The sequence below is a fragment of the Vipera berus genome, assembly GCF_964194415.1.
Source record: "Vipera berus genome assembly, chromosome: 3".
NCBI lineage: Eukaryota > Metazoa > Chordata > Lepidosauria > Squamata > Viperidae > Vipera > Vipera berus.
The window spans coordinates 68,363,258-68,386,703 of NC_138204.1; the positions used below are offsets into that span (position 1 = coordinate 68,363,258).

The 23,446-nt window shown below is 38.2% G+C and overlaps 1 protein-coding gene across 3 annotated transcripts in view; it reads left to right on the plus strand.

Annotated features, from left to right (window-relative positions):
* The window catches only part of NFIA (nuclear factor I A), a 323,674-nt gene that overhangs the window by 206,224 nt on the left and 94,004 nt on the right, over nucleotides 1-23,446 (plus strand). For all 3 annotated transcript variants that reach the window (XM_081325217.1, XM_081325218.1, XM_081325216.1), the window contains exons 4-5: nucleotides 3,183-3,257; nucleotides 20,585-20,702. In XM_081325217.1, the coding sequence (XP_081181343.1) occupies nucleotides 3,183-3,257; nucleotides 20,585-20,702 (193 nt within the window). The remainder of the gene's footprint in view (nucleotides 1-3,182; nucleotides 3,258-20,584; nucleotides 20,703-23,446) is intronic.

The window sequence follows — 23,446 nt, forward strand, 5'->3', positions numbered from 1 at the left end:
TCATAATTTCGAAGCCAGATAGAGATTTACTCTTACCTTATGTAGTATACAAAAAAGAAATATAATTGTCAGCCTTGCAAGTTAGTCCAGGCAAGTCCAGTACCATCTCTATCTTTATTGTAAGGTTACATTAACATCATCTATACTAGTCTAAAACTACATCTCCCTCACCTAACCTTTACAGTCCAGAAAATAGGAAGGATCCCTTCTTAGATGTTTGCCATGCTTCATTCGTTCTGTTGGTTTAGCTGTCTCTTATCTGACTGTTGCATAATCTGAGGCTCTTCTGTCTCCCCAAATCATTCTCATATCCCATTGCAATAGTGGTATTCCAAATTTTTCAGTTTTATATATAAACATGTATTCTACCTGGCAACAGTAAGTTTGAATGCAGTGGTTGTAAACTCAGTAGGAATAAGCTACACAGAGGGGACTTATTCTTGGATGGATAATTGAATAAGCTACACAGAGGGGACTTATTCTTGGATGGAATGAACATACACAGAGTGGGACTTATTCTTGGATGGATAATTTTAAATATGTATAGAACTACTACTACTCTAGTGAAGAGTTGCCATACTTTGAAAATACCTTATTTAAGAGATTTGTCAATTGTCATTTGTAGTTTTAAGCAATTGTCACAAATTGCTAGAAAGTGTTAATAAATTGTTCATTATTGCAACCTAGTAAATTGGAAGCAATTTCTAGTCTCATCTGGACAGGCTTAAACCCCCATTTCTTAAGTTATACACTCTCACTTCCAGCTATTGTGATTTCACAGTACAAATAGTCCTCACTTATCAACCACTCATTTAGTAACCATTTACAGTTTTTACAGTGCTAAAGAATAATTTTACAACCAAATCACAACCTTCATAGCATCCCTTATTCACACGATCATCATTATAGCCAGTAAATATTGCATTGTGCCTGACTTGTGGGTTCCCCCCCTTTTTCACCTTGATCTGGCATATTGCTGTTATTTTAGTGATTCTTTCGAAGTGTCCTTGTAAATAATGTCATAGGTATTACTAGAAAATAGGTATTACTAGAAAATACTTGATTGTTTATATGTCCCCATAATCATCCAGGATGCATGATAATTACTATGTGGGTAGGTCTTCGTGTGTGTGTATGCAGTCAAAAAAAGTGTACTTCAGTTTTATTTTTCCTCTGAATTATTTTGTTGTTTATAATTTTGTTTCTCCATTAAAAAGAGAAAGCATGGCATAAATTACATAATAAATAAATAACAGAATAAATGAATTACAGAGTTGCAATTTTGGTGGGGGTTATTTTGCTTAATCTGTACATTTGGACAGATTTTACACATTACCTCAAAGAAAATATTCATGATTTATACTTAGTAATATGTGGTCAAGCTGTCTTAGCCTAAGATAGAGATTACTCTGTCTGAGGTTTGCAGACTCACATGTGAAGATACAATTGCTAAGACGTTAAGCAGATAACAGTAGACAAGATTGCAAGTCAAGATCTGTGCAAAGAGAGCTTGCTTGAATAAGTCAGCTTGAATTTAATTAGTAGTAGAGTGGTCCAAATTTGTCCCAGGAGTTAAAGTGCTAAGTCACATAGTGATCAGTCCAATAGTTCAAATTAAAGTAACCCAGGTTAGTAAACAGAAGAACAAGCATCACAAACTAAGAATCCAAACAGGTTTTTTTTTCCTACAAAGACTAAAGGCAAAGCAGCTACATAAATCTGTCTGCAGATACTTGGCTGCGATTATTCATTTCTCACCATTTGCCTAGTGAGGAGCCTCGTTGAGGAACATTGCTCTGCTTCCTGCTACATGCATCTTGTAATGGGGGGATGGAGGTGGTGGCTAGGAATTGTGCCTCATCATCTGACTGCTCCAGTTGATCAGGAGATGCCTGGGGCTGCTTAGTCTCAAATGAATCCTGGATTAATGGTTTCTGAAGCTGCCAATCCACACAGGCTCAGCTGGAGCAACATTGTCAGACTCAGATTCTGAATTGTGGCTCATAAACAGAGATAGTTCATGGGACTTAAACCCAGGATATCTAGCTGTTTTTGACATTTTGACCTTCAAAATAACCTGCAGAACAGGGTTATTTGAGGGACTGCTGCTTCCCAATTACACATCTCCACCCTATCACATCCAGTACAGAGGGCATGTTGCAGGTTCTGTCATATATAGAGAGTTACATTTGGTGGACCTGCAGCAGTAGGCCTTCGCTGTGGCATCCATGTTGTTGAATGTCTTCTCCTTGAGGTTAGGCTGCCACCATTGCTCTTGACTTTCCAAAAGTCTCTCAAGACCTGGTTGTGCCTTTGGGCCAAGGAACCCCCCCCCCAGGGAACTGGCAAGATGGCTCGGTTATTATTAAGCCCCCTTTGCTGATTATTTTTTTAGCTGCATTTTATATTTTTAAATGTTTTTAATCGTCATAAATATTGTTATTTATGAATGGTTGTTTTTTTTTTAACTTTGTAGTACACTGCCCAAAGTCACTTGTTTGTAAGATGGGCGGCTATATAAACTTGAAAAATAGATAAAGTAAATAAAATTGGCTACATAAAGGAAAATAACATTTGATGTAAAATGCTTTTATTAAAAAGAACAAACAACCTGTACACCTTTATATCTGAAAAAGCTTTGGAGGATTGAAGCTTTCTTATGTAAAGATTGTGTTACCTTTCTTTTTCTTTTCTTTTTTTTCTTTTTCTTTTGAAAATACTTTCAAACCTTTTTAAACAGCTGTTCTTTTAAGATTTCCTTAACGCAACTTCAGAAAATGAAGAATACATCCTTACATCCCGCTTTGACCATCTGAACGGATATTTATGACTAAATATTTCTATGAAAAATAATATTTAAAAGGAGTTATCCCATTTCTAGATATGATTATTTAATTTTAGTAGTTAATTATGGTCATGTAAATAAATATTTATTAAAATGACTTTCTTTTCTTTCAGGTTTCCAGGGTTGTGTTTTAATAAGTACAATTCTCATGGCTATGGGGTTAAATTCTCTATATTCTCACCATATGTCAGTCTAGCCAAACAGCAATTAATGATAAGTGAAAAATTAAATATTCAGTTTCTTTCACATTAAAACTGACACTGACTTAAATATTTGACAATACTATCATTAAGTGCTTAAGGATAACAACATCTGTAACTTTCTTGTGTTTTTTTAGGACATTTGGGCTTCCAAGACAGTTTTGTCACATCAGGTGTTTTCAGTGTCACTGAGCTAGTAAGAGTCTCTCAAAGTAAGTACAATAATTATGCTACTTATTTCCTTACTGTTTGCTTTGATTAATCCACCTCATATAACCATTATATAAAAATGAAGATGTGCATTACATATTAAAAGATCCAATTTTGCAAAAAAAAAATTACCTTACAAGTTTTATCTTACTGGAAAATGAAATATGTTTCTAATGTGGCAGGTGTCAAAGATTCAGTTGATTAGGCAGTTCTAGTATTAACATCAGGTTTTTGGCAGACCATTAGAACTAGTGCTCTGGGAAGAGTCCATAGAGGCAAATTTAGTCATTGTACTATTTGTATTTGATGGCCAGAACAAGAATATCTTAGGACCTATTGCAGTGATGGGGAACCTTTTAGAGACTGAGTGCCCAAACTGGAACCCAAAACCCACTTATGTATCGTTGGGTGCCGGGTGGGCATGGCCCATTGGGTGGGTGTGGCCCATTGGGTGGGCGTGGCTGCGGTGGTAATGGCAGACTGGGTGGGACTAAAAAGTTCAATCAATCAATTCCAACTTTACGAGATCTTTTTTTTTCCCCACGAGAAGTTGAAATTGATTGAACCTTTTTTTTTTTTGCACACGGCAGTGGAGGCCTAAAGTGAAAAGATTTTATAAAACCCAGCTGAAGGCCTAGGACTGGGACAATGGCATGTGTGCCCACAGAGAGGGCTCTGCGTGCCACCTGTGGCACGTGTGCCATAGGTTCGCTACCACAGACCTATTGTGTCTCAAAACAAGATGTGGATAATTTGCTATTTGTGGTAGTAATTTCATAAAGAGGCAGCCTACCCCCAAATCTAAACCATTTCAGTGGCAGTTGATTTGCTTTCAAAATTAGAACACTGACATTTATTGAACTGGCTAAATAAATCTCTTTACACACACAATAGCACAAAGATTGCATGTCTGTTGTCTATGAGCATGGAAGTTCAGCAGCTACCTTGTGCATTGATTTATAGAGACACAGATTTTAGGACCCTTAAGGGTAGGTTTCTACCCTAATGTAAAATCATACTCCTTCTTTGTAAAAATAGAAGCTCCAATTCTTCTGTACTCTAAATATGACTAAAGTTTAGGGTTTCTGACAACTAACCCATACACAACTCAGTTCTTTTTTTTCGCCATTCTTTTGACCTTTACAGAATGCTAATGTCATTAGTCTGAATGGCATGCTGCAGTATGATCATTACCAGTTTGTCAATAATCACTAACAACAGTGAATGAGGAGTACCTGTCACCACCCTATTCTATTGATCAAAGGTTTCTTGATTGTATTTTGCTGCGACACAATCTTGAGTCCAAGGAGACAAGGAGAGTGCTTTTGCTCTGCTCGTTGACAAGTGTGCTAGGGCTTAAAAATTTAAAGTTATGAAAATTTTCAGCTTTAGTAAAGCCCCAAGTCAAAATTTTTATCCTGTAAGTATTGCTATCTTTATATTTGTAGCTTGTTAATAGTAATTTTATTAAAAAATTACAATTACAATGATAAAAATTAATACAAGTTAAAAAACAAAGAAAAATATATTATGCAGAAAAGAAAAAATCAAAAAGAAAAAACAAGACTATTGTGAAGAAAATTAAATGTATAAAGAAATTACTTCACCCTTCATCATAACAATTTTAATCTTATCATCTCTTAAAATACAGCAAATGATCTCTTTCTTCCCATATCTCATCTCATCTCAATGAACAAATCCTTAAAATCTTGTCATTTAGTTTTGTTCAGAAAAGTCTCTTTTCAGAGATAACAACATACCTACATTAACCTTGATAAAATAAACCAACCTTATATTTCTTCCTTTTACTTCTATCTTGATTAGTTCCTTCAGATAATGTCCTAGATCTTTTAATTGTTTTCTCGGTCTCTTTTCACAAAACTCTTTAAAGAACTTTAACAAGCTTCATTTGTACATCCAGTATATGACAATTATCCAGGCCACTCTCTTAGTTTGATATTTGTATCAAACGTCAAAGTGTCTGTGTGTGTGTGTGTTGATATTTGTATCAAGCGTCAGAGTGTCTGTGTGTGTGTGTGTGTGTGTGTGTACACACAGACACAGACACACACACACACACAAACTTTTTAATATGCAAAACACTTAGCTTTCGTCGGCCAAACTGCTGATGTCATCAGAGTAAGAATAGGAGATCCGGGAGTCTGCCTATATAGCCAGCTGCTTTTGCGCCCTGCTCATTGAGCGGGTCAGCGGTCTAATGACTTCAATCGGACATAGCGTTTCTAAATGTCCCGCATTTCTTCGCGTGCTTGCAGGATCAAAAGTTGTTTTCTTATTCATGGTCGCTCCCCTGGTGAGCATATACACATCAGGGAGCCGATTACCCAGCCGCAGTTGTTTTGTATTTCCCCCCCTCTTCTTTGGTTGAACCTGAGCCTCCGTCTCAAGACTTAAAGCCGGGCATGTTGTGGATTCGTCCTTCCTGGGGATCATTGTTGTGGCCACGCCCTCCAAATCGGGATCTAATACAGGGCATGTCCCAAAGTCTGACACAGGGCACATTGAAGATTCATCCTTCCCGGGGATCGCTGTTGTTCTGCCTGTAGCAGTGTTGTTCAGGTCCTGCAAAGAGCAGGCTCGTTGTGCCCGTTGTAAGTCATAGCATCGTTCCTCCCATCCCCTGACCATCTGGCAAGCAGGTAAAAGGTCTGTATGATGGTTAATGGAGTTTTCATCGGATAGCCAGGCCTCCTTGAACAACCGGCCGCCCTTGGTGTTATCCCAGGCTACGGCCTCAGCGTTGGCAAAATCAAACATGGTTGTGACTAGCCATATGTGCCCACACCTGTGACCATTGTTCTTGTCTTGTATGTTCTTGTACACACACATACACATATACACATACACACACATACATACATACACACATACATATACATGTGTGTGTGTGTGTGTGTGTGTGTTAATATTCAAACAAAAGCATTATTCCACTAGAAGGATTCTTTTAATTAATTCCAAAACATTATTTTAAATTTATCTGGACTCTTAATTTGTTTGTGACTTTCTAAAATCAAAGTTTCAATCATTCTTTTACTGTTCATTAAGTCCTTAAGCTTGTATTTAAAACTACTTTTTCTAAGGTTTGAAGGAGACTCTGTGCTATAACTCTTGTTAGTCCCAAGATTCCTATCAGCTGAAAAAGCAACCAACAAGCAATTTCCAGAATTAATTAGAAAATGTGAATCTAGTATCATTTCAAAGGCACAGATTGCACTTTGAGTAAGATGGCTATTCTCACATTTCTCGGTGCATTAAACCTGCTGGAGACTGCTGTCTGGCAGTCTCCTTACAAGGAGCAACTGTCTGGAGCACTGGTGGGTAATCTCAAGCCCGCTCTTCATTTCACTGCAGATGTCAGCTCTGCTTTTCTTGGAGCTGTCGTCAGTCCACTCTTTCTTCCCTGGAAGTTTTTCCTTATATTTTGTAGTTTTAATTGCAGCAGATTTAGCAACTGGTACCCTTAGAAATGCATCCCCATTCATTTCAGTAGAAAGCATTTACCTGCTTGGATGCTATGCTTATCAGCAATTTCCCATTTAAACTGTCTAGAGATCTCTTGGTGTGTATGAGTTCTGAATCCCAGTTTCAGGAAATATCCAAAGCAATGAAATATTTGTAAAGTTTTGGCCGAGGATTTCTCCCTAAGGCAGACATCATTTGAAGAAATATGATAGTTTTTGGCTGCTGCTGATTTGAAATATATGCTCAATATTTTAGATTGCAACCCAGTTCCATTAAAATAATAAATCAAAATCTACAAAGGTTAGATAAACTTACAACATCTGGAAAATAACAATCTGCTGTTGCCATCAGGTATGTTGGACAGTCTTTGCAATAATGGACTAGAATAAAATCCTTAGATTGGCATAAGGTGGCACCCTAGTATTTGGGACTTGCAATAATTCTCCTGTTGCATAGCATGAATCACCGTTGCTTAAAAGCAATAAAGACAATAGCGATTGCTCATGTATAGCATGCCTCCCCAAAATCACCTTGAGGATCACCCCGTTATGACTTGAAAACGTTTGTAAGGCAAAGCAGCAGCATTTCTCACTGGCAATTTAGTATTGTAGTACTAATGCAGAAGGCTTAAAATAAGATTAAGAGAAGAATGAAATTGGCAAGCAATCACAGAGAACACGATGTGCAGCCATTGATCTACTCTTACTACAGATAGTCCATCGCTTACAACCACAATTGAGCCCCAAATTTCTGATGCTAAGTGAGTTTTGCTCCATTTTTTTGAACTTTCTTGATACCGATGTTAAGTGAATCACTTCAGTTGTTAAATTAGTAATATTGTTGTTCAGAGAATTTGGCTTGCCCATTGACTTTGCTTGTCAGACAGTCATAAAAGGTCATCACATGATCCCTGGACACTGTACATGTCATAAATATAAGTCAGTTGCCAAGCGCCCAAATTTTGATCACGTGACCCTGGGGATGCTGCAACGGGCGTAAGTGTGAAAAATGGTCATAAGTTACTTTTTCAGTGCCATTGTAACTTTGAACAGTCACTAAATGAACTGTTGTAAGTTGAGAACTACCAGTATTTTGAACGAGGCTATCCCTACTGGTCCCATTAGAAATCAGTCTATAATATAATGAAAGTGGAATTTCTGCATAATTTTTCCATTGGGCAGTTCTGTATTACAAGTTGACTGTCATACCTTCCCAAACATATCAGTCATTTAAACTAGCTGATTAGACTATAGATTGGGCAGAGAATCTGCATAGACAAACCATTAGTAATTTATTGGTCACCTCTATGTACAAATATAGATGGTCCTTGACTTATGACCCCAATGTCCATTGCTTAAACAAGACAGTTAAGTGAGTTTTGCTACCTTTCTTGCCACAGTTGTTAAGTGAATCGCTCCAGTTGTTAAGTTAGCAACCTGGTTGTTAAGTGAAACTGGCTTCTCCATTGATTTTGCTTGTGAAAAGATTGCAAAAGGTGATCACATGACCCCGGGACACTGCAAACATCATAAATATGAGTCAATTGCCAAGCTTCTGGGTTTTGATCATGTGACCATGCAGTGATTGTAAATGTGAAAATGGTCATGAGTCATTTTTTTCAGTGCTGTTGTAACTTAGAACAGTCGCTAAATGAATGGTTGTAAGTTGAGGACTACCTGCAAAAATGCTGTATAAAAGAATGTGATAGTTGTGGGCAGTGCTTTTTTTGTAAAAGGAAAAGGTGCCGGAACTCACACATGTCATACAACCCGCCTTGCCTACCCTATAAGGTTCCATCCCAAAAAGGTGTTGGAATTCCGTTCTGAGCGTTCTATGAGAAAAAAAGCCCTGGTTGTGGGAACAGGGGGTTGGTGCTCTCACAACAGCCCCTGAAAAGCAGGGAATATCCCAAGCAGCCTCTCAGTGGTTCAGTGGATGTTTTTGTATCCTTCTGCTTCAACCAGAAACAGCATATGTGTTTTTGCATTGTTTCCTTTGACTGTGTTTTGGAGAGCCACCTTCCCACCAGCTCCTTGGTCTGCCACCTCGAAAATATTATTTTTGAAACTGTCTGTGTGAAATTGTCCAATGGGGTAAGCAAAGCTGGCTTCTGGGAACATATAGTTTCTGTAGAAGTCAGTCTTCACCAGAGGTGGCGGGGAATAATTTTACATGCCTTTACTCAAAGGCACTCTACAACTCTGCAGTTTATTTCTTGTTATACATTCCTGTGTTTCTTGTGATTTGCTGGAAAGAAGAGGAAGGATGAGCCTTGCCCTCTTATGGTCCTCTACATTAAAAATTCATTGCAGAAAGTTTACTCCCTTACCTGTGGCAATTCCCTCCTAGATTTTAAAATACTGGATTTCTAGGATTTTAGAATATTTGGGAGAGTGTCAGTAGTTCTCCTCTAAATAATCACTGCTCTGGGTCAGGAAATGGGGATTGGGCAAAGGGAAACTGTTTCGGTCACCACTGCTCTCTTCAGTATGAAAACGTTATATATGAAAAATAACATATCTATTTCAGAATCTTGATGCCAGTTGCAAGACATTTATGTATCCTGGCCAGTTTTCAAACAATAACTACCTAAGCAGATAAAAATGGCAAGTAGGATTTAGTCAGAACTTTCCAAAGATTAGCTAGGAGAGCTGTTTGAATTAACTATATAAAATCATGGAAGCATAGCTCTTGATAAATGGAAATTATGTGCATTGGTACCTTGATACTCATCATTAATTGGTTCCAGGAGGTGCCAAAAATGATGAGTACCAAACAAATTTTTCCCATGAGAAATAATGTAGCAAGTCACAAGGCAGCTGACACCAACAAGATCTAACCTGTGCATTGAGTACCAAATAATGAGTACCAGACAAAATTTTTGTGTCAAAATCTTTGAGTACCAAATTCGATGAGTTTCAAAACAGCTGAGTACCAAGGTACCACTGTACCAACAATGTACCTTCATATTTTAAAGGGTTTCCAGCAAAGCATTTGAACCAGGGCTGACATTTTACTCTGTTCCTTGTTCAGTCCTTTAATTAATTAAACGTTGGTAACATACTCTTACATTGCATTTGGTCTGTACTTATGCTGTCATCTCAACAATAATGGATTTTGGTAAGAGTTAAACAACATGATGGTCAGGACCTTTTGTCTATGTGCAGGAAGAACCAAGAGTTGATCTTATTCAAGTAGAAGTACTGGTAGTCCTCAACTTACAACTGTTTGTTCAGTAACTGTTCAGAGTTATAAAAGCACTGAAAAAATTGACTTACTATCCGTCCTCTCATAACCATTGCAGCATTCCTCTTAGTTACATGATCAAAATTTGGCAACGGACATATATTTAATATATTTGCAGCGTCCCAGAGTCACATGAAGGCTATTTGAGACCATCCTAGCTGGCTTCCGACAAATAAAATCAGTGGAAATGCCAAATTATCCTAATAACCTCATGTTGAAGCTCCAAACCAAAGAAATGCAGTGTTACTTCTAAGCACCTTTCTTACTGTGTCTCATCTATGGACAAAGATCTTGTGAAAGTAAAACAACTACTTGCATCATTAAAGATATACTGTATTCTGACCTATCCTGACCTTCTTTCTCCCAAGCAAAATCTCCAAACTTGCAGTCTCATCTGGAATGCAGCTCTTCCTTCCCTGGAAATCCAGACGACATTCCACATCACATAGCTTAACAACTTCACTGATTCATTTAATAACCATGGCAAAAAAAAAGTTTGCAAAAGCAGGCACAACTCAGTTAATACCTGTCTTGCTTAGCAATGGGAATTCCAGCTGTTGTCATAAGCCGAAGAGTTACCTGGAATGTTGAAAAATAGACATTTGTGGAATCCATAATTCTCAGGTTCCTTTGCCTTATCCATTAACTGTGTTGATTGCTTACATAAAACACTGTAAGCTTTCTTCCATCATTCAAGAGTAGATAAATTCCACGGCATGATAGTATGAAAAATATTTATTTGGAAAGCTTGGCTTTCCACAAAGCCTGCCATTTGAGTCCAGACATAAAAAAGAAAAGAAAAGATATATAACATAAAATAGCTATAGGCTTTGAATAGATATTGCTGCATCCTTGCCTTTTATATGACACTACACTGTTCAATGGCAACCCACTCAAACCTTGCTTTTAATCAATATTCTATTAAATCAGTATAAAAAGTCTCCATAAACTTAGTGGTCACTTATGTATATAAATGACATTCAGTATAATTGGATGGTCAATAGTGTGCTGTAGAAGTAATGTTAAAACGAACTTGCAGCTGCAATATTATACAAATTTCTTACATAAGCTTAATACAATCGTCTGAAAAGAAAAAAAACTAGCCACAAATTTCAGCCATATTTTCCAGATCATTTTTTCCCTTTATTTTGATCAATTGATGAAAGTATCTAGTACTTAAAAGATATTATTATTTCTTGGGTCATCCTCATTTAATCAATTTAACATTCTGAAATATTGTTGTTATGCTTACCAAAATATATGTGAAGTCAAAGCCAGTTTTGGATGATCCATACACTGAAAAGAGATTAATGCACAGATTGTATACATTTTAAGAGAAAAAATATTTATTGACCTGCCCTATAAAATTCAGATAAATGCAACAATAGGTAAGTGCAAGCTGCTTTTGGGATCAGTAAGAATTCTATTTTGTTTGAACAATCATCCCAAACCATTGTGTCCCTAAAAATTTTGCTTGCTGCTGGAGCTCTTGATTTTACATTTTTATCGATAAATAAATAGGGGCTATAAGCTTAATGTATAAATGTATAATTAGTAAATATATATTTTAAATTCATAAGGTAAAGGTAAAGGTTCCCCTGCACATGCGTGCTAGTCGTTTCCGACTCTAGGGGCCAGTGCTCATCTCCGTTTCAAAGCCGAAGAGCCAGCGCTTGTCCGAGGACATCTCCGTGGTCATGTGGCCGGCATGACTAGACGCCAAAGGCGCACAGAACGCTGTTACCTTCCCACGGGAGTGGTCCCTATTTTTCTACTTGCATTTTTACGTGCTTTCGAACTGCTAGGTTGGCAGAAGCTGGGACGAGTAACAGGCGCTCACTCTGTTACACGGCACTCGGGATTCGACCCGCCAAACTGCCGACCTTCCGATCGACAAGCTCAGCATCCTAACCCACTGAGCCACTGCGTCCCTTATTTAAATTCATACTTCCCACTAATTCAATAAAAGAGAAATTGTTCATGACATCATACCAAATGAAGTAGTTAGGCAGCAAGTCTACATTTTATATATATCTATATCTATAGATATACAGATACACACACACACACACACACACACACACACAAACATGTACACACAGAGACTTATATATAAAGGTTGGCTTCTATCCCTTCCATGATATTTGTATGTGCCTCCAAGTTATAAGCTATTAATGTAAAATTAAATCAAGCCTCTTAAATGAGCTATTAAATGAGAATATGAAGACAGAAGATATAATTGGAATATAGATTATACATATTTAACTTGTCCATATTTAACTGGAGGTAGGTCCCATCAAACCACATACTTATGTCTGAACAGATATGCTGTTGATAGTGTTAAAAGATGAGGCCGTGTGGCTATCTACCTGAGGGCAAGCTTCATCAAATAAGGTAATCATCATTGATAAAAAGGCTCTCTGCATCCTGAGTGTGTGCATTTTGAGGTTGGTAGGGTTTGAGCAACAATCTGTTGGCTTGCAAGGTAGTATCGAGATCAGAAACCTATCTAGATCAGAATTATCTAGATAAGAGGTTTATCCAGTTTGGGATGTTATTATTTTCTTTAAATTCTTTCTACTTTATTTTGTGTCATTTGTAAGAGCCTGCTTACGAGAGCCTGATAGTCTAGTCTACGTTTTATTTTATTAAAAGGTACTCTGTGAAATAATTGATCAAATGTCATGAAGGACAGGAGAAGTTAATATTTGTGGATCCATTTTCTGCTGATTGGTCAACGCTATTTTTTTCAGTGTACATTGACTAAAAATGGGTTTATCAAGTTTTGGATGTTGTTATTATTTTCTTTAAATTCTTTCTATTTTATTTTGCATCATTTGTAAGAGCCTGCTTAGAATTGGATGGCATATAAATCATTCAAGGAATAAATAAATGAATACAATAAGATCATACTATTAGAAATGTGAAAATGTTGAAGTCAAGTTAGAAGATGGTTACCAGCTAACGAGTAGGCTGGCTTGGTCGCTCAATAGTGAGAAACTGGTGAAGCGGGCACAGCAGTGCCTGCATTTTCTGTGATGCATGAAAAAAGCACATCTTCCTTCCCCTGTCCTGACCACTTTCTACAGGGGGACGATCGAGAGCATCCTCTCATACAGTATCACAGTCTGGTTTGGAAGCATCACTGCTTCAGACAGGAAGGCGGTGCAGAGAGTGGTGAGGATGGCCAAAAAAATCATTGGCAGTTCTCTCCCTCCCATCCAGGACATAGCACAGAAGCGTTGTTTGAACAGGGTCTATAAGATTATCTGGGACACTACACATCTTCTTCACGACCTGTTTTCCTTGTTACCTTCTGGGAGGAGGCTTCGTGGTATCCGTAGCAGAACATCCAGATTCCGCCATCGTTTCATTCCATACAGCATTAACCTTGTGAACTCTCAGGCTTCCTCCTTCCACTATATATATACAAGATGGACAGTATTTAATATTTATTTCTTATGTATATGTAGGGGTGTGGGTCTATACATATGTTGTATATAGTATGTTTAGGTGTGTGTCATGTTTGTGTTTCAATTTGAGAGCGGGCAACTAAATTTCATTTTTGATTTGTGCCATTGTGCCCACAGTAAAAAAAAATGACAATAAAGGTTATTTTATCTGACCTGATCTGATCTGATCTTGTAATTTTAAGGCATACATTTCCTTTCCAAATATTAAGAAACCTTAAAGATCATCAGCCTTTATATCATCCTTAGAAATATCTAATTACATGTTCAGAGAGAAGCCTTGCTGGCTATGCTGTTGCTTTTGAAATGATGCAATGTCAACATGTCCACAATGGCAGTGTTCAGGTATCTTTCTTCTGCTGTGTACCAGGCAGTGGGACTGATCCATTTAGCCTTATCAAACTCTACCTTTTTAGATTAGCCGTCTCCAGCCATAGACTTCTTAACATTTAGTTTTCAATTATTTTTGAATTATTCTGGATGGCAATTCTGCATTTTGGTAGATTTGAACAAAGTTTTGGAATTTTGATGAAAAGTATACTGTATACTGTCGCCTTGCCTATTTAACTTATATGCAGAGCACATCATGAGAAAGTCAGGGCTAGATGAATCAAAAGTTGGAATTAAGATTGCCGGAAGAAACATCAACAACCTAAGATATGCAGATGATACCACTCTAATGGCAGAAAGTGAAGAAGAACTAAAGAAGAACTAAAGAGCCTCTTGTTGCGGGTGAAGAAGGAGAGTGCAAAACTTGGGTTGAAACTAAACATTAAGAAAACCAAGATCATGGCATCTGGCCCTCTCAATTCCTGGCAAATAGATGGGGAAGAAATGGAGGTAGTGACAGATTTTATTTTCCTGGGCTCCAAGATCACTGCAGATGGGGACTGTAGCCAAGAAATTAAAAGACGCTTGCTCCTCGGGAGGAAAGCCATGACAAATCTAGACAGCACACTAAAAAGCAGAGACATCACCCTGTCAACAAAAGTGCGTATAGTCAAGGCTATGGTCTTCCCAGTTGCAATGTATGGCAGTGAAAGCTGGACCATAAGAAAGGCTGAGCGCCAAAGAATTGAAGCCTTTGAACTATGGTGCTGGAGAAGACTCCTGCGAGTTCCTTGGACTGCAAGGCGATCAAACCGGTCAGTCCTAGAGGAGATCAACCCTGACTGCTCTTTAGAAGGCCAGATTCTGAAGCTAAAACTCAAATACTTTGGCCACCTAATGAGAAGGAAGGACTCACTGGAGAAGAGCCTAATGCTGGGAAAGATTGAGGGCAATAGAAGAAGGGGACGACGGAGAATGAGGTGGCTGGATGGAATCATTGAAGCAGTAGGTGTGAGCTTAGATGGACTCCAGAAGATGGTAAAGGACAGGAAGGCCTGGAGGAACATTGTCCATAGGGTCGCGATGGGTCGGACACGACTTCGCAACTAACAACAAAAGTATGATATACTTTTATGTATTATTTGAAATCCTTATTTGAAATTTCAATAGCAATCAGGAAAAGATGGAAACAATATGTGGTTTCTTGTTCTTCCCTTCTTCTATTCCATAGTCACCTGAGCAATTGGTATATATCGCCAACAGAAAAAAGACTGTTTGGCAACAGATTTTATTATGTCATTTCAAAACATTTTGCAGATTTGGACCTGATTTTTTTGTAACTTATGTTGAAGGTCTTTTTTATCATAGCTTATTTCATCAATTAGGTTAGGTGAAGAATGATGTATATGGAATTCAAGACACACAAAAGGTGTTATATCCCATCAGCTTGGAATTCTTAATACAATAAAATTTCTTCCAATCCTTCTTTTGGGAGGTCATCAGGAATTTATGAAAAAGGCATCTAATAGATGATATTTCACACTTCTAAAATTACTATAGCAGTCAAATACTTCGTAGATTGTGCTGAAGAAGCTGAAGTCAGATCCCTACATATTAACATCCCTAGCGGTACTGCTCATTATTTATTTATTTGGGCAAAGAAATTTAGAAAATTACTTCACAACTGTTGGCAGTTAATACTACTTTCCATGTATTGCTTGTATGGTATGCAGCAAAATAAATTAATTCATTTTTCTCTGTTAGTATAAGAAAAAAAACTTGGCAAATCTTTGGGAAACTAAAATATATATTTTTAATTAGTTTGATATGATATATTTTAATTTTGCCTTATTTTAATTACATTGTTCTTATTCATATATTTTGTCATTTCTGTTTTATCTTGCTATAAGTCATCCTCAGTGTTCTGTGGAGAAATAAAGGGAACATAAATAAGATTATATCTATTTAAAGAGAGGGGGGCATTAGAACAGTGCCTTAGAATACCATCTGGGATTATTTTTATGAAAAAAAATATGGGGAAAACATCTATACCAAGGTATGAAATTTAAGAATATAACTGTGCACTATTGAAAAATTAGCATAGAAATAAAGAACGTTAAAGAACTCTTCATCTAATTATTAACTGATTTACATTTGCTTTCTATTTTTCAGTTATATTAACAAAAAGTTTCCTAATCATCTTTATTGTACAATAAGTTCAATATTTAATATTGGATTGATTTTTTAAAAAAATTGCATTTTTCTTTAAAATTGTAATTTATTTATTTAAGCACACTTACTATATCTGGCTGTCCATCTACCAAAAGGAAGCCTTGAGGTGTAAATGGGGTATATATCAATATATGTACAAACACATATGTTTGTGTCAATATTATCAAAGAGTGGGGGTTCCCCTCTTATTATTTTTATCATTATTTCTTATTGATGTTTGTCTCTTGTATTGAAAAAACATAAAGAAAAAATAGTGTATGATTCGGCCCCTAGGAATCATGATTAATCTTTTAGCTGGACCTACTATAGGTCTTTCATGAAAGAAAATTTATCAAGGAAATGGTTTTTAAAACATAAGGATGTTTGGCCAAGTTGGTAAAAGTATAAAGTAGATGTGGCAGAGTGTACTTTTATGATTGATTTCCATTTAAGTCAGACTGACTGCAGTGTGGTCATTTTTCTAACCCATCACTGTTCTTACTGCAGCAGTTTGCTATTTTGCAGGGTGTCTGAATTACTGCAGTCCATGTCTCTGTTACCTTTTACACAAATTACTTACACTGGTTTCTTTTTCCATGCAAATTTATCAGTTTTACAGCCCCTTGTCTCCACGTCAGGAAATTTTAGCAGACAGCACAAATTGATAAAATGAGTTAATATTATAATGTCCCTTTTATTCTTAACTTCATTCACATATTGTACAGGAAACATAGTGTAATTAGATGGTAAATAAATTTATTTTCCAAGTTAGTTCCTTTTAAAGATCACAATAGACTAATTCCCATTTTAATAACATTCTTTTTTTTTCTTCTGTGCTCTTAAAATGCATTGTATTAGAACACATGAATTCAATAGTATTCCATGATAGACCTCAGGGAACAGTATAAGGATTGTATTCTTAGTGCAACTTGTTTTTGTATGCTTTAGCCCAGACATGTCAAACACAAGGCCCGGGGGCTGGATTCGGCCCGCAAAGTGGTTTCATGTGGCTCGCGAAGCCATCCTGGAATCAGTGAGGGAACGGCCCCCACTGCCTTGGCCCCGGCCCAGGCCAGCCGGGAGCCAATGTACAATTTCGTGGTGGTCATCTATGCTGAAATACATTCAGTCTTAGATCCACAAGGCCATCTGGAAACAGTGAGGGAACGGCCCATGCTGCGTCGGCACTGCCCCCTGGGCGCACACTAGGGAGGTATCACCCTTTGTGAGGAATTAAGAAATGCACCATCGCCTGGAAGTGGCCAGCACATGGCCCTGCCTACTTTGGGCAGGTTAGGGCCTGGGCAGCATTGTGCTTCTCTTCAGATTCGTGCCACCTGGCTCAGCCTCACGGCACTGTCAGGAAAGTGCCCCACTGCCTGCCAAAACCGGGCAAGCTGGGGGCTGGGCAGCATTGTGCAGGTAACATCGTGTTCTGTTCCAGCCTACAACCAGCCCTGCAGAAATGTCAGGGACAACCCCTTTGTTATATTCAAGAGGCTGGAATTAAGCCAACCAAATTTATTTACAAAAACTAAACGAAACAGTTCAAAACAGTAAAACAAATACAGACCGAGACTATATCAGAAGCTCTGCAAATGGTTGCCTTCAGCAACCAGCATCTCCCACACATTCCCCTTTTAAACAACAGTCTCAGGGCGTGGCTTCTCTTTGCCTCCTCCCGAGGTGCCTCATTGCTTTTCTTTGTTCACTTCTGCTTGTCTGCCTCCTGCTTCGAGCGTCCTTGAACAAAGCCAGCTGTGGATCGTCTTCATCTAATCTTTCAGGCTCACACAGCTGGGTCTGAGGAGGAACAAGACGGGAGGGGCCTGGCTGAGAGCTCTGCGATGCATCTGCAGCCAAAGGCTCTCCAAACCCCTCCTCCTCCTCCTCCTCAGAATTGTCCGATTCAGCTGCCGAAACCACAGGCTGATGCTGAATCACAACACATTGACTCTAATGCTGCTCATGGCATCCCCTCCCCCAGACCCCACCAAGCCAGATATGTGAAGTAGGCGAGGGCCATGTGCTGGCCACTTCCAAGCGATGGTGTATTTCTTCATTCCTCACGAAGGATGACACTTCCCCAGCTGTGTTTCTTGCCTCTTTTTCTCCCTCCCTAATCTCAAATATTTTCCTACCACTCTGTTCTTGGAAGGAAGGAAGGAAGGAGGGAGGGAGGGAAGGAAGGAAGGAAGGAAGGAAGGAAGGAAGGAAGGAAGGAAGGAAGGAAGGAGAGGGAGGATCTGAAGGAAGTCCTGCCTTAGTCCTTCCCTGCTGCCCTTTTACCATCCCCTTGCCCCCTCCTCCTGGCCTATCATGGGGGGGTCTCCGATCCTATTGCTAAGGAAACTTTGGGTACAAAGCCAGGTCTCCTCACATGGAGAGCGAGTGGGCCTCCCTCTTGACTTTGCCCTCATACCCATCATGGGCAACCTGGCTAAGGAGAGCAAGCACAGCAGCAGCAGCCTGGAGGAGGAGGTAAGTGCAGCTGGGCGCCCCCTTGGGGAAGTGGGGCTGGGTTTAGTGCCAAGGGTTCTTGACGGCTGGGCTGGGCATTTGACCTCCGCACCACTGTCCAGCCCCCCCCATGGCCTGAGAGGAACAGTGAGGCTCCTCCAGTGGACCATGCCTTGGCACTTGCCCTGGTCCCATCTTCTTCTGCCAGAGACCCTCAGATCTCTCCCACTCCTGCCCTTGATGCGAATGACGTAGAGCTAGCCATGCCCACCTAGTAGGCCATGCCCACCCTGGCCACACCCACCTGGCCCGCCAAGGGCAACTGCAATGCTGATGCGGCCCTCAATGAAATTGAGTTTGACACTCCTGCTTTAGCCAGAACCTATCTATTACTTCAGATTGTGATAACCTGTTTGGTAAACAAGGAGCACAGTGATAAAAATAGTTATGTTATAATCAGTAGAGCGTGTTTTGTAGTAATAAATATTGTTTGGTCAAAAAAAAAGTGTGTGTGTGACAAGACACAGGCAGTCTGCAGATGGCCATCCTTAGGTCAGAGTAGACCAAACTGAATCAGAAGAGCTGTGTTTACCTCTGAGTTAGCTGTTGAGAAGCCTTTTGAGTTCAAAGGAAATACAGTGTGGTACTACATTATATGGGCATGCTGTAGGAAATTCTTAAAAGAGTTTTGTATTATTGTGATGTATATCTAAATTTGAATTTTGGGGCAGTTACTCTTTAGCACTCTCTCTTCCTAAGTAAAATCTTATTTTCTTCAAGTTCTCAAGAGGGTTTGAGCCTGTGACACTCTGCTGAGCCTGTGACATTCGTGCCAGTTTCATTTCTCATTTTCTTCCACCAGAATGAAAAGCGATTTTAATGCATATTATCTCTGCATTTCAGCTGTAAAAGCCATTGTTGCAGAAGCTCATCTTAATGTAGTGGCTACTGTTATCTGGTTCTCATCAATTGGTTTTATTCAATGATTTTCATATTTGTCAAATGTTAAACTATTCATTATTCTTAGTATTGTTAGGTAGATAGTGCATCATTTTTCAGGTGCTGTATGGCTAGGAGTAGATCTGGAGCAAACTCCATAGTAAGTGTTGATGCTTGCCATTGTCCTTGCAGTACAGCGGATAGCTTCGCTTTTCCTATATCAGGATTCATTAGAGTGATAGCTGTGTTATTGGTTCTTGTAATTTCATGATACTTGCATATTGCTATTTTTGTGAAGAATTGTTCCTATGTAATGTCAAAGGATGGTTTGACTATCTATGGTGCACAATTTCCAGAACTGCTCCATTCATTAAAGAATGTGTAGCTGTAAAACCTTAATTACAGCTGAAAGTGTAACTTCATTTGCATCCATTGATCAATAGCATGTGATTTAATACCTCTAAATATATATTTCAAGTGATGAATATGAATTTGTGAATAAGCACTGTTATGTGTCTATGATTGAATAACCAGTTTTGTGCAGTGTTCTTATTTGCAAAAGTTGAAACTCCATTGCAATATACCTATATACTAATTCTTGAAAAAAGTAGTTTCCTTATAAGAGATAAGAGTAGGCTTTAGCTTCTTATCAAAAACTATGTTAACTGCATGCATATGTATCAGACAATGTAACATTAATTGGAAAGAGCTTCAGTGACATCGTATGTGAATATCAAACCCGTATTATTGACAGAAATATATTCGTGACTTCTTTTACTCTGAAGAAGAAGGAGTTGGTAACATTTTTGTAAATATATAAATAAACAATTTTGTTGCATGCATGTGAGGTGAAAAGAAACTATAGCAACTTACAAATATAACCATTTCATAGAATAATAAGTAGTTGGTTTTGCAAAGTTACCCATGTATCAGTCATCAGGAAACTTTTTCAGAAGTAGCAATACTCATATAGTATTAGCAGAGGAGGAGGGTATTCAAATATATTAGTAAAAGTTAGACTTCCCTTTTAGAAAAAAATATTTTCAAAGAAAAGATTAAATGAAAAATGCTTAATGCTATAGTGCCAGTTATCTCATGTCTTTCGATTTGTACGCTGGGTAAAGTCATCAAAGTGAAGGAGATAATTTTTCACATGACTTCCTGATTTTTTTCCCCTCTTTTTTCCCCAGCACCAATAGCTGCAGGAACAGGCCCTAATTTCTCTCTCTCAGATTTGGAAAGTTCCTCGTATTACAGTATGAGTCCCGGAGCAATGAGGAGATCCTTACCAAGCACCTCTTCTACCAGGTAATTTCGGTATAGTATGCTTGTTGAGTTAAAAGGTTGTGACATGATAAGTGTTTCGGGCAATCAAATATGGATAGAAATTGAAAGCTGCCTACAGATATATAGAGTCTTATCACAAAAGAAATCCCAGCAAAGGAAATGACTTTATTTCTACAGGGAACATCAGTGGAACAACCTGCCTCCAGAAGTTGTAAATGCTCCAACACTGGAAGTTTTTAAGAAGACACTGAACAGCCATTTGTCTGAAATGGTATAGGGTTTCCTGCCTGAGTAGGAGTTGGACTAGAAGACCTCCAAGTTCCCTTCTTTGCACATCTAATCCATGAATATTGCATTTGGGGGGCAATTGTTTCAAGTGGCACGTTATGTACAGTCATCTTTAGAAAAATAAGTACCAGTAGCCATTCCTCTCAAACTCAACAACTATGGCATTGCAGTTCCTTTTAACCAGCAATCTCTGCACTAACATCTTATAATATGTCCTTCTTTTTGACTATTATAAAGAGACCAGATCTCCCTCTCTCTTGGCCCAGCATACCTCACAAAAGTGAAAATAGGAAGAGAGTGTTTTATACACTGCCTTGAACTCCTGAATAAAGGGCTGGATGTTAACTTAACAAATGGATAAAGGTAAAGATAAAGGTTCCCCGCACATGTGTGCTAATTGCCTCCTTCGTGTCCCCTTTTCAGGCAATTACTTTTCCTACTTAAAAAGTAAAAGGTAAAGGTTCCCCCGCACATGCATGCTAGTCGTTTCCGACTCTAGGGGCCGGTGCTCATCTCCGTTTCAAAGCCGAAGAGCCAGCGCTTGTCTGAGGACGTCTCCATGGTCATGTGGCCGGCATGACTAGATGCCAAAGGCGCACGGAACGCTGTTACCTTCCCACCGTAGTGGTCCCTATTTTTCTACTTGTATTTTTTACGTGCTTTCGAACTGCTAGGTTGGCAGAAGCTGGGACGAGTAACAGGAGCTCACTCTGCTACGCGGCACTCGGGATTCGACCCGCCAAACTGCCGACCTTCTGATCGACAAGCTCAGCGTCCTAACCCACTGAGCCACCGCGTGCCCTTAACAAATGAATAGAATATTTTTATTTGTTCTTTCAAGAGTTACATCATAATATAGATACTCCTCAACTTATAACAATTCATTTAGTAACTGAAGTTAAAACAGCACTGAAAAAAGTAACTTACAGTGGTCCTCACATTATAACCGTTGCAACATCTACATGCTCCCATGATCAAAATTCAGGTGCTTGGCAACCAATTTTTTTTAAATGGACCTTTTTTCTCATGAAGAATTAGGGAAACTTAATTTTAAAAATTGGAAAAAAGATGGTGATATGGAAAAATAAAATGGAAGCAAGGATACTGACTTTGGATCAAATGATAGATGGTTATGAATTTCGAACATACTCTATGTTAAGTGACTAATATTATCTACCTTCTACCATATGTAACCTAATAGCCATATTTACAGTTACAACATTTGTTAACAACATTGGTTGGGCCAGCAGTGTTTTCAATTTCTGAGACATCTGAAATATTAGAACAGCTTGTTAAATCCTTTAAAAATATACACTACCAAATCAAGATATGAGAGGAAACCTTGGTTTTTCTATTTTCTCTATTAACTTTCATAAGTGTGCGAGGATTCTATTCCCCTCTATAATGTCCTAATTCAGTAAACTGCAAGACCATGAAGAAGAAATCAAATCATCTTCATTTCTTATAAGTTTACCTGAGAGTAATAAAAGAGAAAAAATACACCTTGGAAAAGGAATGCTCATGGTCAGATCTTTGCCAGATCATTTACATAGCAAGAAACCATACTTCCTATTCACATTTCTTTGCCATATGTATAAGACATATTTAAATTGCTAGGACTGTGATATTGCCGAGAAAAATCATTTAAGTTTGAACAACTGTTGTTTAAAAATCAGCTCAGAAATAAAGAAATAATAAAACTACCATCTTAACTCCTTTTGCTGCATTTAGTTGCTTCACAACTAACATAGTGTTAGCAAAAGAAGAAAGTTTTATGGAAGTAACATGTAAAGTTGTCCTACAAATTGTTCTGCATAGAATTTTAAAATATAGTTAATCCTACAATACAGGTTGTCCTCAGCTTACAACAGTTCATTTAGTGACAGTTCAAAGTTACAGCATTACTGAAAAAAGTGACTTATAACCATTTTTCACGCTTACGACCATTACAGCATCCCCATGGTCATGGGATCAAAATTCTCTCAGTTGGCAACTAAATCATATTTAAGATGCTGGCAGTGTCAGAGGATCATGTGATCACCTTTTGCAACACTATGACAAGCAAAATCAATAGGAAAGCCAAATTCACTTAACAACCACACTTCTAACTTAACAACTTGCAGTGATTCATTTAACAACTGTGGCAAAAAACTTTGTAAAATGGGCCAAAACTCACTTAATAAATGTCTTGCTTACCAACATAATTTTTTGTCTCATTTGTGGTCGTAAGTCAAGGACTACCTGTAAAAGCCATCCCTGGCTATTAGTTTGTGATAATTCATTTATATTCAGGGCCTTTTCCCCAACCAAAAGAAAAAGAAAAAAAACTTAATATGTATTAGTAAATACTACATCCATTTTTAGGGTTTCCTTTTTTATGAGAGTCCCGATTACTGTGTATCTAGTTCTCATTAATTAAACTTAGTCTCAGACTGTTTGCTTCCACTCCAAGATTGTTAAAATAGACATGTTATCAG